At 37.2% G+C, this 14,893-nt stretch overlaps 1 protein-coding gene across 6 annotated transcripts in view; it reads left to right on the top strand.

Annotated features, from left to right (window-relative positions):
- SMARCA2 (SWI/SNF related BAF chromatin remodeling complex subunit ATPase 2) overlaps positions 1–12,395 on the top strand; it is a 126,474-nt gene extending 114,079 nt beyond the window's left edge. For all 6 annotated transcript variants that reach the window (XM_075019529.1, XM_075019531.1, XM_075019530.1 and 3 more), the window contains 5 exons: positions 5,972–6,077; positions 6,895–6,996; positions 9,443–9,575; positions 10,700–10,842; positions 11,483–12,395. In XM_075019529.1, coding sequence (XP_074875630.1) covers positions 5,972–6,077; positions 6,895–6,996; positions 9,443–9,575; positions 10,700–10,842; positions 11,483–11,518 — 520 coding nt within the window. In that variant the 3' untranslated portion in view covers positions 11,519–12,395. The remainder of the gene's footprint in view (positions 1–5,971; positions 6,078–6,894; positions 6,997–9,442; positions 9,576–10,699; positions 10,843–11,482) is intronic.
- Positions 12,396–14,893: the final 2,498 nt, after the last annotated feature.

Raw genomic sequence — 14,893 nt, forward strand, 5'->3', positions numbered from 1 at the left:
TGTAAACATTCATGAGTACAGTCAAGTTATTAACTAAGAGTTCTGGACTTTTCCATATGGAATAGTGGAGCAGAAATACCTAGATAGATTTGGACTTGGTTCCCTGGTTAAAAAACTTTTATATGATTATTTACAATACCAAGGCCCTAGATTCAAGGACCTGGAAACACCTTTCCATTTACACAATTGATCCTGATTCTTCAATCAGTAAAGTATATGCATCATCTTTGCAGACTTCATTTGCAATAATACATTTTAATCTGGGATTTTATTGCAATTATTCCTTAAACAAAGATTTAGGTGCCTTTGCGGCCTTGTACCTTGTTCTAATCTTGCAGTGTAAAACACCTGTTTAGAAGAGAGTAAGTTGAAATGCATTGTTATCACACTTTTTTCTAGTTCCAATGCTTCTAACCTGTCTTTCCTTCCCTCTAAAATTAGGAATGCCCATAGAAATGAATAATCATAGAATCATGTGTGTAATGCGTATGTTATGTTTTCAGAAAGAAAAATCAGTTTGTATGTCCAGTTTAAATGCTTTAACCTTTTGAAAGCAGGGACAATTTTACTGAAGATAGATGTTCTTTTCAGAATAAGGAATTTGTATGCCAAGTTTGAGCCCCAGCTGCTGGTTTTGCATCATGCACATGCAGGCTTAGTCCCCTAAACTACCTTTTTCCTCTTTTGAAGGTTTCCGTTTATTTTTTACTTCAGAGGAAGACAAGCTGTAAGTGTAGCTTCCCTTTCCTGATTGATAAAATTAAGTGGAGAAAAAGAATGATACTTCATACCTTGTAACCCTTCAGCTTCCCTGCAAATCCACTGTCCTCTTCTGCCTTGCATCAGAGTTTGGTGTTTCCTGTCTAGGTGCCAGTTTGATGATACTGCTAGTTTCATTAGCTTTGTTTAGATAGCAACAGCTGACTTCAAGAGTCCTAGGACGCTGATGACTATATTACATACAGTGATTTTCATTTGCAATCTACCTGCTCTCTGCTCTGTTCATGAGATGTAAAGTAAGGATTTGCATGGTGTATGGGTTAACTTCATAAAGCCACTTCCCCACAGCAGGCCAGTGTTGACCACATCTTAATAAAGCTGATACAAAAAATTGGAGGGTGGGGTTGTTGTGCCCCGTGCATGTTTCTTGCTTGGCAAGAGACTTCCTCTGTCTGTGGTGCTTAGCATTTTGATCACTGCATTGTTAAAGCCAAAATGTTTAAATTTATGCCCATAGTATTCTAATTTTGACAGGACATAGCTCAGGGAGAGAGCATTTTTCTCTGTATGTGAAATGGATTTTATTCAGAATATTTCCAGCTGTTTTCTCAAGTTGCCACTTTTTAACTGTTGTAAAATGGGAGTAATGTAATTAGCCATTACTAATCTAACTAGTAATTAATTATGCCAACTGGTACTCTTGAGTATTCAAACATACAAAGCAAATAATTCTTGTTTATAGCCAAGCCAAAGTTATGGAGAACATAGCCATGTGTCAAAACCAGGAATTATATTTTTAAGTATTTTTACCCACTTCTATTTCAATGATGGGGACAGGTCCACCATGTATTACTGCAGTCAGTTCCAAAAGGAAGAACCATTAAGTACATTTAACAAAGATGAGTCATCTCCCTACATAGCTGGGTTACTGTTGGAAGTTGTTAAATACAGAGGAACTACCTGGCTATGTAAGCTCTTTTAATTCTCCTCCCACACATGCGCTGTTTTTTTAAAGAGCATCCTTCTGAGTTGCATTTGATTAGGAGTTGTAATTTGCATGCTGTGGTTCTGGTTGTGAGTGCTCTGACTAGGGCAAGCATGTAGGACTCTTCATTCTATCCATGCTAAATTGAATTTCAGTATTTATTAAAAGTGTGAAATTTGCCAGAAATATGAGACTGTTTTGCAGTTTCAGCTTCATAGTTTTCTCTCCTTTTGATTCCAAAGGAGAAAGGGTGTTGGTAGGAGTGATACTTTTGACAGGTCAGTGGCGGCTTGCTTCTGGCCACATACTGCCAGGGAAAACATACAAAAAGGATCCGTGCACAAATGAGGCCTAATTCTTCCTGTGTTTAATTGCACTGAAGATAATACTGGCTAAATGGGTGGAAATACGTGTTTGTATGCACCTTGTAAGCAGTTTGACAAAAATGAGAGAGAATCAGAAACATTGAGCACAAATATTTTTCTAAGCAAAAATATTTTTAAAATCAGCAGTATTTCTTAATGTTTTTTAACTCACACAGCATGCAAGTATTTTTTATGTGAGCACACAGGACTAGCATGTTGAGCTGATGCAGTAGCAGTGAGTTGTCACTCACAGTTCTTTCACAGTCAGGTCTTTTAATTTATTCTTATCCCTTCAGCACGTATCCTGCTAGTTGCTAGGCAACCGTGATTTTTACTGCACATGATTTTTATGTGGTAGTTGTTGTGGTTATTATTTTCTAATTACAAAAGTGGGGACAGAGATTAAAATCAGAGTTGCTTTAATTATTACTAATTTTCTCCTGTTTTATCCACATCACAGCCATTTGACATTATGTAGGAAAAGATCACAGTAATTTACAGTATAGATACATGTATACAAAGGGAGCAGAAGATAATATTTCTTTGTGAGAGGATGTTCTGTAAAAATGATAGAACAGAAGAAGCTGTTATTGATCTGAGTAGACAAAATCAGGCACTAGTCTTCTGTCTGTTGTATATTTCATGCCCTTAATGCTTTTTCTTTCACGGCCTTAAATGATTCCCAGTAATGAGATATATGAAGCAAAAGCTTGAACGTTTGCTATGGCATTCTTAATTTAATAGAGTGTGTGGAAAAAATCAGAGTTGGGTAGATTTATATCTTGAAAATAGGATATTGCTGTTTAATCATTTACTGCTTTTATATTTTTAATATAAAATACAATATGGGGTGGGGGTGTGTATGTAAAAAGAGAAAAAAAATCAATCAAAATTAGATTATTAGTAGCTGTTCCCTTTATACTTAAATCATTCTATTTGTTGTTAGACTCTGAAGTGTAGTTGAAGCAACACCAGCATCAGTGCTTTAGTAATATTTCTGAAATAGATATTTCTTTTAAAACAAAGCTGCTGAAGTTTAAAACACAGCAATGATAACTCAGTCCTTCTGCATAGCAAATCCAGATTCATACTGCACAAAGTTTTGAAAGCAACTTTTCACACTTCTTAAAGGATTAGCTTACATCTATAGCATATGTCAGTATATTGTACAGATTTATTAACATAACTTTATTAAGTTTGTGAAGTCAAGCATACAGAAAAATAGGTTATAACAGAAAAAAGGTGGAAACCTAATGTGATTCCCTCAGGAAGATACATCACGTATCAGGGAGATACGCTGTCTAATGGCATGACAGTGTACAGCTTTGCTTTGCTTTTCCGCAGGACCAGTGCCTTGCATATACAAGGTGGGCACCGATCACTTAATGAATGGCTGAACTCCCCCTGGGCTTCTTTATAATGCTCATAAGGAGTCTGAATGTTTTGCAGAAACAGAACTTTTTTCACAACATTTTATTCTCATTTTACAAATGAGGAATAGAAATCTAAATTTTAAAGACACCGTTTGGGCACCAGAGATCTGATTTCTCAGGGTACTTAGTGTTCTGTAGGTCCAGAAAAAATTTCGTTGATCTCAGTTGCAACTGTGAGCGCTCAACACTTCTCTTTATTAACGAAAAAAAAATATAGTCCTCATTTGCAAAGAAGTAGGAACACCTGTTAATTTAGTCAGTTGTGTAGTGTGTACTTAATGCATTGCTTTTCCTTGTATTGTTTCCAGTTTCTCTTCGAGAGGGCAGTCTGAGATGAAGACAGGTTCTGTCATATGGCATGACATAGTCACTCACATAGATCATTAACAAGATTGGTGCCTTTAAGTCCATAGTATAAAGACCTCCCACTCTGACAGGGGAAGTATGAAAGTAATTAATTTGTCTCTATGGTGTGAATCAGTACCACAGGAGGTGGGAGGTGCAGTTTCACAATTATTTGCTGGCAGGAGAGAAATAGTAAGACTTGGGATGACAATTATCTGGTCATTTTCTGATTTCCTCTATTTCAGTAACAGTGCTTCCCAAATAAATTAGATCTGTTGGGTGAAATTGCTAGTAACTGCCTGGAGTGAGAGGTGCAGGTGGTCTGTTGGGGTATCTGCCCCAACAGCTGGATAGGGTAGATAGATTTCCCTCTCACCTTTCCCTGACAGAGATGCACAGGACGCTGCCTTGTCTCACCATGCAGCAGCAGCAGCACCCAGAAGTGCGTTCATGCATGTGCCATAATCTTGCTGTAATCCAGGAGGCAGCCTGGCAGTTTCTGCTAAGCAGTCAAGGGGAACGGCTTCTACTGCTGCAAGTCAGACAAAAGTCAGGATGAGACAGAGACTTTTGGATTCTAGGTTTGCATTGGATGGAAAAATACTCTAGCTGCCAGTTGGCGCCCAGGATATTGGTTTTAGCAAGCTGTGATTAGAACATTTACATTATTGTCCTCTCTGATGCAAGGTATATAAGGAGCAGCAGTGTCCCAGGACTAAACTGAGAACAGTAAGAAATGTTGGATCAGGTAAGCAGCAGCTGCTTAGGAAATGAGGAAATTCTGTTTATTCCTACTTGTTCATTGGTCTATCAGGTCCATAACAAAACTAGTATCTCCTCAAATTCTCTTGCTATTTCAGGCATTTAGAAATGCCTAAGATATAGTAGGCATTCATGACTTTCATAAAGGGCAGAGCTGTTTTGTGCTTTTTATCATCCTTATCCTCCATGGCAGAATTGCCTCAGTTAACCTTCGATCCAGTATTAGTTTAATGTGTCTGATAAGATCCCACACCACTGTGGAGGGTGACCGCAAGAGAGAAGCTCAGGTAGAGACCAGGACTTTGCAGCCTTCTTGCCCAGTTCCTGTGAAGGTTTGGTATCCCTGAGTTGCCATCTGAAGATGCAGCTGAGAAAACAGGACCTTTTTGGAGTACCTGTGAGAGACGGAAGCATGTGAATGTGGGCTGGGAAAGGCTTGTGAATGCTATGTGCAGTGAATTGCAGTTCCTCTCAGCAGAGCTTTTTTTCTGCTATTTTGACTGTGAGAAAAGTGACATGCACACAGGAAAAAAAAAAAAAAAGACTAAACCCCTAAGTGCCATCAACACATTTCCTCTCCAGGTGACTTATAGCCATGTATTATTTGGGAAGCCACAAATAAGAAGGTTAAAAAAACCCTGCAATTTGAAAGTGTTAAAATAGCTATTAATAAAGGATGATGGGAAATCTGGAAATCTTAGAAATTCTGAACACCTGTAAGTGATAGCCAACGTTCCTAGAGGATGAAAGGTTTTTAGATAACCTATGACTTCAGTTCAGATGACTAAAGAGGTACAAATGGCAGCAGTGATTTTCAGTACAGTTACAATGATCCTCCCAGAAACTTAACAGTCATTTATGGAAGTTAATAATTATTTGTTGTTGTAACATCTAGTTAGTCTGATAGCAGTCGGCATCTGATGTAATGGAAATGAGTACGAACAAATGGTTTGCTATGATGAGGAGTTAGAAAACAACTATAAAATGACCAAGAAGAAGGTAAACTTCTAGTGACAGGAGGGACACTTCCTAAAAATTATAAAACAAAACTGAGAAAAGGGTAAGACTGTACTTGGCAAACAACTACGGAATTCAGATTCAAATCCTGATCCTGCTTCCATAAAGCCTTCTACACATACGATCCTATAATGATGGTGATATGCACAGCACAAAGGGTATGTTTTAAATTGTAAATTAATTATCTGTACCAAATTAAAAAATTAGAGCAGGTTTCAATTTCTAATTCTTTGAAGAAAAAATTGTGGGGTTTTTTTTCCTTATGATTAGATTGTATATGCATGTTTATGTTTTTTGTGAGAAAGTTGTAGTAATTTGCATTATGGGTTTGTCTTTCTCAACAGTTCAGGACGGCAGCTAAGTGAAGTCTTCATTCAGCTCCCATCTAGGAAAGAATTACCAGAGTATTATGAATTGATTAGGAAGCCAGTGGACTTCAAAAAGATAAAGGTAAGAATGTTTTTTGAAAGTGGAGATTCCTCCATTTCTTTTTGTTACACAGAAGGGTGAGCATAAAGTCATCAGTAAAATTACAACATGAATATTGCATGTACCTGTATTTGCAGCTTACATTGCAAACATTGTTACACACCTTGTTAGGAATTTTGTTTAGTGTATATTGCAGTATATCACTGTAATTTCAAAGTCAAATCAAAATGTAGCAGTGTGACATGAATGACACTTTCAGAGATGATATCTCAGTGTCTTTTTTGCAAATTGCACCTAATTGTGAATCTGTAAGCACATCTCTGGTAAAAACACGGTGTTTGCAAAGGTTTAATGGTTATAGGGGAATATAGTAATCCATAAACTAGCATCACATCTTGGAACAGCCAGGTCAGATCGAAACGCAGTTTGGCAATTGGTGTTTATGCAGCTTGTTGCCCATTAGGTTATGTCATAACTCTATGACTTTCATTCATGCCATATCTTATTTTGTTTCTGTGCTAGAAAAAAGAAACTGGAACTCCTTTTACAAAAAGAGCTCCATTCCTGTTGCTTTTGTCCCTTCCAGTTGACACAGCAATTGCTTATTTTTTGCTCTATTACCCTGGTGTATTTTTTTCGAGTAATATGTTAACAATACATTTTAAGACTTTGTTTTAAACAGATACTTGTCTTGATGCTTAGGTAGAATTTTTAAAGAGAAAGCTTTTAATGTGTTGAAATCAAATATTAATTCAGTGTCCTGTGTCCTGTCTGCTGTTTTTGTTTCTGCACCACCGGCCATCCATACTTCTCTTCATTTCCTCAACAAATGCAACAGGAAAGAATTCGCAACCATAAATATCGGAGTCTTGGAGACTTGGAGAAAGATGTCATGCTACTGTGTCACAATGCTCAGACATTCAATTTGGAGGGCTCACAGGTCTGAATGAATCACTTTGTGTTAAACATACAGGTTTCCCCTCCTAATGTTTTCAGTGCTTGTGGATTATTACCTGATGTATATAAACCCTGTGCTTTAATTCTTACTCTGAATAGAAAAAAATGCCCAGATTCTTAGAATCATCCAGAATTCACTGAACACAGCTGCAGTGTGTGCATGCAGAGAAACTGGTTTTGACTCTAATTCTGAGATCAGTTTTTTCTGATCTGTGTGTAGTTTAGAGCTGCTGTAAGACTACTTGAATCTAAGGTAAAAGGCAGTATGTGTAGAGTGATACATCAGCTTGGGTTTACCACAGTGGATGATAGAAGGAGCAGATGTAACAGGACAGCTTAGGACAGGATGTTGGAAATATTTCGTAGTGAACTCTTCATTTCTGCTGAAGGAGGATACAAATTCAAGGTTTGTCCAGCTGTAAAGCTTTGTGTATGAAGGTTTACACTCTCTGAAAGCTCTGGTAATTTTTTTTTTTTTTTTTAATGTTGAAAGATCAGTGTCCATTTTAAGAGACAGAATAATAAATCCCAGATGAGTCTCAGAAATTTAGAAGGCAAAATCTGTTCATCTCAAACAGATGTTTCACACACATGAATATGCTCAGTGCTGTGAATTCAGAACAGGACACAGACAAAAGGAGAGACTACAAAATCTTGATGACAGATAAGAAAGTTGTTTCACAATACAGTGAAACATACTCTTGGATAATTATTTTTATAGATGAGGTCCAAGTAGTGTGATGCAAACACAATATTAAATTGAAACAGAGAACATGAAGACAACTCCTGTGATGTGGAAGAGGAAAAAAATGATGTTTAAAGAAACCTAAGTAAAAGTAAGCTGAAGGCTGATGCTGCCAATACTAATGCATCCTTCAAATCCCTAAACATTACTGATGACCCTTAGCTAAACTGGGGAGTTTATATTAAAATTTGAGAACTAAAAATTAAAATGAGCATGCAGTTAATTATGAAGGATTGTTGAATACAGCTCATCATTTTGTGATTATTTTTGCTATCTAGAAACAGAAAATGTTTTCTGTAATATGTACATGTGGTATTTTTACTGTCTTCAGTTATATGGAAACAAACTATAAATAAAGCAGCTAAGAAAATAATTTAATAAGAAAATTAATGATGTTAGGAAGTGTTGGACAAAATTTTGCTACATGTCCGAATGTAAATTGCCAGTTTACTGCTTAGTCACACAGCAGTAAAACAGCTATAAATATCTAATAACAAATGCAAAAAAAAAAAGAAGGAAAGCTAATACCAAAAAGTATCACTAAGACTTTAGAAAATGGTAAAAGTTGATAGAGGAGGTAAAAAGATGCAAAGGAAAATCAGTAGCTAAATGGGAAAAATAATGAAATTATTCTCATCAGAATGACTCAAGTCGCCAATGGGAAACTGGTCTCTTGTTAGGCAGAGGTGGTAGAACTGACAGGAATAATCCTGAGTGGGTAGAAATGTCCAGTTGATATTGCTGCTTCTGTTTGGAAATAACCTAACCCGTATCAGAGTGTTGCAGTATTATTTTCCATTCCAATGTACCAACATTAACTCCTAGAGGTAATATTACTTTTTGTAGCATGAAGCCCCAAAAATTTATATATAAGTTTTTTTTAGGTTTCTTTCTGGTAACCTCTCACACTATTCATTTTGATTTCCAGTGAATGGGAGGACACATCTGCAGTTGTCCAGTTTTTAAGGCTACCTCATGTTATTTGTAGTAGTTCAGGTTCACCTTTGCTCTGACATACAAGTTCACTTCAGTAAACTAGATTATTTGCATATGCACCCAAACCCAAGAGGCTAATTCAGGCAGTTTTTTAAGTACACAGTGACTTCAAGTGAAATTCTACATGGTTGTGCTGTTAGTATGATGCATGCTGCTTTTCCTTGGAGCAAAGCAGTTTCACCTGAGCTGGAACCTTATGAGAGGTTTTCAGGGAGAGACAGACTTCATGTTTTGAGGCTTTTGTCCCCAGTGCAACCTCAGCAATTTGAAAACTTTTTCATGTTGTAATAGTCAAATGAAACACAGACATGTAAGGGGTTAAAAATAGTGTCTATTGAAACAGAAGATTTGTCATGAATGTTGTCATTTGTCACGAAGTTCTGTTGTCTAATGAAAATACCCTATAGTTCCTGTGGTAATACAAATAAGAAAAATGCTCTAACTGGACATTTTAGATGTAATACATTTTAAGAGTTGTATTTTTATGGCTCACTATTGACAAATTTCTTCTTTTAGAGCTTGAAAAATTAATGTTGGCATTTCTTGTAAAATTCATGCAAGAAGCATTGTTAGTGTTTGAAAAGGCAATATACTCTGTGGGATAGCATTGGAAATTGAGGTCTATGCTGTGAATTCTTGATACTGCTTGACTTTACAGTTCTGACTTAGGTTTATATTCATACTGTAGATCTATGAGGATTCCATTGTTCTTCAATCTGTGTTCAAAAGTGCACGACAGAAGATTGCCAAAGAAGAAGAAAGTGAAGATGAAAGCAATGATGACGAAGATGATGAAGAAGAAGAAGAATCAGAATCAGAATGTGAGTCCCATGCTAAATACTGAAAAGAAAGTACATCTGGGGGTAGAAGGGGAGGTTTTACAGTTTCTGCATGGCAACTGATTGTAAGGTTCTATTTTCCGTCAGTGAAAGTAACTTCTTACTAAGTTTGCTGCTTTGGCTGTTAACATTCAGCTTAAGTCTTTTGGCTGTATGTTCTGGCTGTACCTCTTAGAGTATAGAAAACTATTTTTAAGCGAGAAACAAATCACAGAGGTACTTCATGGAAGCAGATCTGGCTGGTCGTGAGTGTTTATAAACCCTTCTGGTCCTGTTCATGTTATTTGTAAATAGAAGTGCCTGGAAAAGCTAGAGACAGTCTTTATCCATGGGTGGTCAACCTTCAGGCATGGTGTGACATACAAAACTCATTATGTGGTTAAGAACCAGAAGATGTTGCAAATATTCTTTAGTGCCCCTAAGTGAAACTCTGCTTGTTTCAGAAGCAGGAGGTGACACTCTTTCAGTCCCTGCAGACTTGGAAACATGATACAGTGGAAAAGAGGGATCCTTTCATTCCACTTTCTGCAACCCAGTACATCTACACATACTCTCCAGCTACCCCGTCTGTCTGGTTACAGAAACTGTAGCATTCTGCCCTGAGCTACTCTTTCAAGTACTTCAGGTGGATGTGCAAAGCATGCAACTCTAGCAGTTCATCTGGAAATGAGTGGATATTCTGGAATCAGGAATTCAACATGTTCTTCAGAAGGATGTCAACTCAAAATTTGCCAGTCACCTCCACATAGCATTTCTGTAGTTTAAAGTACAAAAATTGTATAAAGGAAGAAAATATTTTTAGATGTGTATCTTCTCACAGGACCATATACTACCTGTAGACACCATGCATTCTGAGAATGAAAAGAAGATGCACATGGTCAACTTAAAGTTATTGTTTATAGTTTAATACAAATTATTGTTAAAACTATCAAGAATTACAGAAATAAAAGCAAATACCTCTGCTTCATTGTTCCACAGTCCAGATAAAGAACAGAGGGGAGTATCTTTTCAGGCTGCTACCAGAGGTGAATTTCTGTGAACAGAGACAGCATTTAAAAGTTGATAAGTGAAAGTTACATTCATTTATGCTGTTCAACTTTTTGCAGCAAAATCAGTGAAAGTCAAAATCAAGCTAAATAAGAAGGATGAAAAAAGTCGGGAGAAAGGAAAAGGCAAGAAGAGGCAAAGCCGAGCAAAGGCCAAGCCTGTCGTGAGTGATGATGATAGTGATGAGGATCAAGATGAAAATGTAAGTTCTGTTCACTAAGACTGTGGAAGTGGTTGCAGTGATTGCGTCTCTACCCTGTCCTGCTTGCTGTCAGAATTCTCAACTATTCATGCTTAAGCGCATTTTTAATCTGTATTGATCATCTTGAGAGAATTGGGCAGGGGTGTTAAATGTATATGGGTGTGCTTATGAGATCTGATCCCAGTGCTGAAAGACAAGAAGTCTAAGAAGTTTGGAGCTTATTTCTTGGAGCTGTCCCTACTTTCATTGAACCTTTAAACTTCATGGTCTGTTTGCTTTTGTCCACAGATACAAAACTCTTAGCTTGATTTTTTTTTTTTTTTTTTTTTGGTGGGTGCTTCTACTATTGCAACAAATGAAAACAGACCTCTTCCCAGTTGTTTTTAAATGTCTGGGTGGAATGAAAGATCTGGTGTTTCCTGACTCTGTGTCTTTCCTTCTCTCAAGAAGTCTACAGCGATTAAATGAAATGTCATGAAAAAAAAATGTTAGATAATACAGTACCTTTCTTAAGGCTATCTAGATTTGTCAGTTTGTCAACTTTCTTCCTTTTGCTTTCTTTTTTTTTTTCCTTCTTTAACAAATTCCATAGAACAGCTGGCAAAGAATTTCTGACTTGTCTTGTGTCTCTTACCTCTAGGACCAGTCGGAAGCAAGCGGAAGTGATGATGAGTGATCCATAGGGTTTATTTTCTTGGCAGAACTGACCCCTTCCCCTTCTCTTCTCCCTCTCCTATTTTACACCCAGTGAATTCATTTTGTCAAATAGACATTGGGTTGTTTCTGTATTCTCATTCTCTATAAATTAGCTTTAGGATAGTGCCAGACAAACATATGATATCATGGTGTAAAAAAGGAAAAAAATGTAACATATTGTGACCAAATGGGCCTCAAAAGATTTAAAAACAACAAAAAAAAAAGCTTTTGATGGAAAATGTGGGTTGATAGTATATTTCTATGGGCTGGTTTTAACTTGGTAATGGTTTGATTGTGCCTGGTTTTATCATTTGATAGGATGTTTTTCAGTGGCATCAGAAAGACAAAAAAAAAAAAAAGTCTTTTGTAGCATTGATAACCAGGAGAAGCCATTAAAAGCCACTGGTTATTTTATTTTTCATCAGGCAGTTTTCAAAGTTTTTATTTGTTCTGTATTGATTTTTTACACTGTGGTACATATATGCAACTTTGTTTAATAGCTTATAAATGTACAGTAGTTAGCTTTCATCCACCTTGTCCCATATACGTTTTTCCACTTTACGCTTGATGATCTTCAGAAAAATGCTTTTTGAATTGTATCAAATTTATGTCTACTGTAAACTTTGCTTAACTTTTTTTTCTCCTTGATTAAAAAAGTTGGGTTAAAAAAATGCTATTGAATATTGCAATCTATATAGTGTAATGGATGGCTTCCTTCATCAGACTGATCTTCTATGTTACCAATGTGGATTATCACCTTTTCCCTAAAGTGTACTTAATCTTTGCTTTCTTTGCACAATGTCTTTGGTTGCAAGTCATAAGCCTGAGGCAAATAAAATTCCAGTAATTTTGAAGAATGTGGTGTTGGTGCTTTCCTAATAAAGAGATAATTTAGCTCAATAGATGCGGCGTTGTGTTATGAGTTCCACTATAAAGGGACGAGAGGGCAGGAATGTCTCCTGTAGAGGGGTCCACTGTGGTCTGTCCTGAATGTAAAATAAGAAGTCATTCAAATACCACAGAAGTATCATCAGAGATGGAGAGAATAATGAAATTGAAGTAATAAAATAATACCTTGAAGTAAAAGTGAAGTTCATTACCTAATTACAATTGAAGTGATTAAGCAATAAAATAAACATTTCTTTTTCTTTCAGGAAATGTATGTCTATAGGCCTCAGTGTGCATGAATACAATTAGTTATACAGGCAGTCAGCCCACCTGTAAGTCAGTTTATATTAAGTATTATCTTGAGGTATCAGGGTTGCGATGCACTAAGATGTGGTAGCATAAACATTTGAACTACATACCTCCAGTTAATGTTTCTACTCTGGAAAATCAAAACTTCTTAGATTTGAACATGTATTGAGTAGAAGATGTGCAAGCCTAGGAGTTGATTTGTAAACTGAACATTTCTTTGTTATCTGAATGGTGTGTTTCTCAGTATGTGTCTACATCACATCTCTTTATAGTGCCCTGCAGTATGTTAACTACTTCAGATTTTTCTAGCTCAGTTGAAAAGCAATTTATAAGTTTGTCTGGTGCCCATTTGTGTGTATTAGCCCTGCACTGAGATAAGTCATCTTTGTTTAGTTTTAGCAATTTCAAACATTTCACTCCTAGTGTGTGCCCATCTGAATGAAAGACCCAGTATTTCACTGAGAGATACCGCTGATCTCAGAGGGACACACTGATGAGACCAATGTCTGAAGCAGCTTTGCAGAAAACGAGCTGGTGGTCCTGGTGGACACCAAGTTGAACATAAGCCAACAATGCACCCTTGTGGCAAAGAAGACTAACAGTGTCCTGGACTGCATTACGAGGAGTGTTGCGGGCAGGTCCAGGGAGGTGATCCTTCCCCTTTACTCAGCACTGGTGTCATATATCTGGAGTGCTTTGTCCAGTGTTGGGCTCCCCAGTAGAAGAGAAACGTGGACATGCTGGAGCAAGTCCAGCAAAGGGCCATTAAGATGGTTAATGGACTGGAGTATATGACATACAAAAGAATGCTGAGAGAGCTGGGACTGTTCAGCCTGAAGAAGAGAAGGCTCAAAGGCACCTTATCGATTTAAATTACTATCTGAAGGGACAGTGCAAAGAAGGCAGAGCAGGGCTGTTTCCAGTGGTGCCCAGTGACAGGACCAGAGGCAGTGGGCACAGACTGAAACACAGGAGTTTCCCTCTCAACATCGGGAAGTGCTTTTTTTTCCTGTGAGGGTGACTGAGCACTGGCACAGGTTGACCAGTAAGGTTGTAGAGTCTCCCTTCTCGGAGACATTCAAAAGCCATCTGGACATGATCCTGAGCAACCGGCTCTAGGTGACCCTGCTTGAGCAGGAGGGTTGGCCCAGATGACCTCCAGAGGACCCTGCCAACCTCAGCAATTCTGTGATTCTGTGATGTGGGATAGTTTGGTTTGCAGAAGCCATTCTCTCTTCAGTGACAGTTTCATGAGACCATATATAAATGTTATTTTTTCACTGCAGAATGAACTAAGTCTACCAATCCATTGTCCATGACAAGAGACACCTGGCAGTAGGCTTCAGTCATGGCTGGCCTAGACTGGACTTCAGCTGGCAACTTAGATGTAAAAGGAACAGTATCATGTTACCCATCCCCAGAGTGCCTGATGACGTTGCAGTGACCCAGTTTGATTTATTTTTCAAGAACTCATTATTTACATATGAGTGTTCAGCTGGAGAACAAAAATGAACTAAGACAACCCAACATTTTTGTTAAAAATGAAACTAACTTTTTGGTTTTTTAGTCAATAACTATAAGCCATATGAGGATATCGGTTTGCATGAAGAAATAAGTTTGAATTCTTAGCTGCAGTTTTGGCTTTATCAAGTTTAAGTGTTTCAAAATATTTTCAATTTCCTCTCTTGAGTTTCAAGAAAAATTGCAATTATTTTCATCATTAGATTAAAATTGATTTATGACTGTTAAGTCATGCCTGTGTCTCTGCTGCAATTGGTCCTGTTATTTGCTTAGGATTTTAATTAATTTCTACCCACAGTAATTTTTAAATTGTTATCTTGCTCTTTCTCTGTATGAAGTGACTGCATTTTTTCAAGATTAGGTTTTTTTCTGGTAATCTCAGCACATCGCTATGTGAAACAAAAGGTTCTGGGTAAATTGTTGTCATATGTAACCTTCCAAATTCTTTACAAAGAAAGAGAAGGAAATTTTTTTTAAGGTATGTACAAATCCATCTTAAAATTTGGAAGCACACTTTCTCTTTTACAGGATTCCCTATCTAGTACACGTTGACATGCAAATCACTTGGAATATCTTTAGGACAATACTCCAATAAAAGCACAATGCTACAATCCGTATTGAGGGAAATAAACTAATT

The sequence above is a fragment of the Buteo buteo genome, chromosome Z, assembly GCF_964188355.1.
Source record: "Buteo buteo chromosome Z, bButBut1.hap1.1, whole genome shotgun sequence".
Taxonomy (NCBI): Eukaryota; Metazoa; Chordata; class Aves; order Accipitriformes; family Accipitridae; genus Buteo; species Buteo buteo.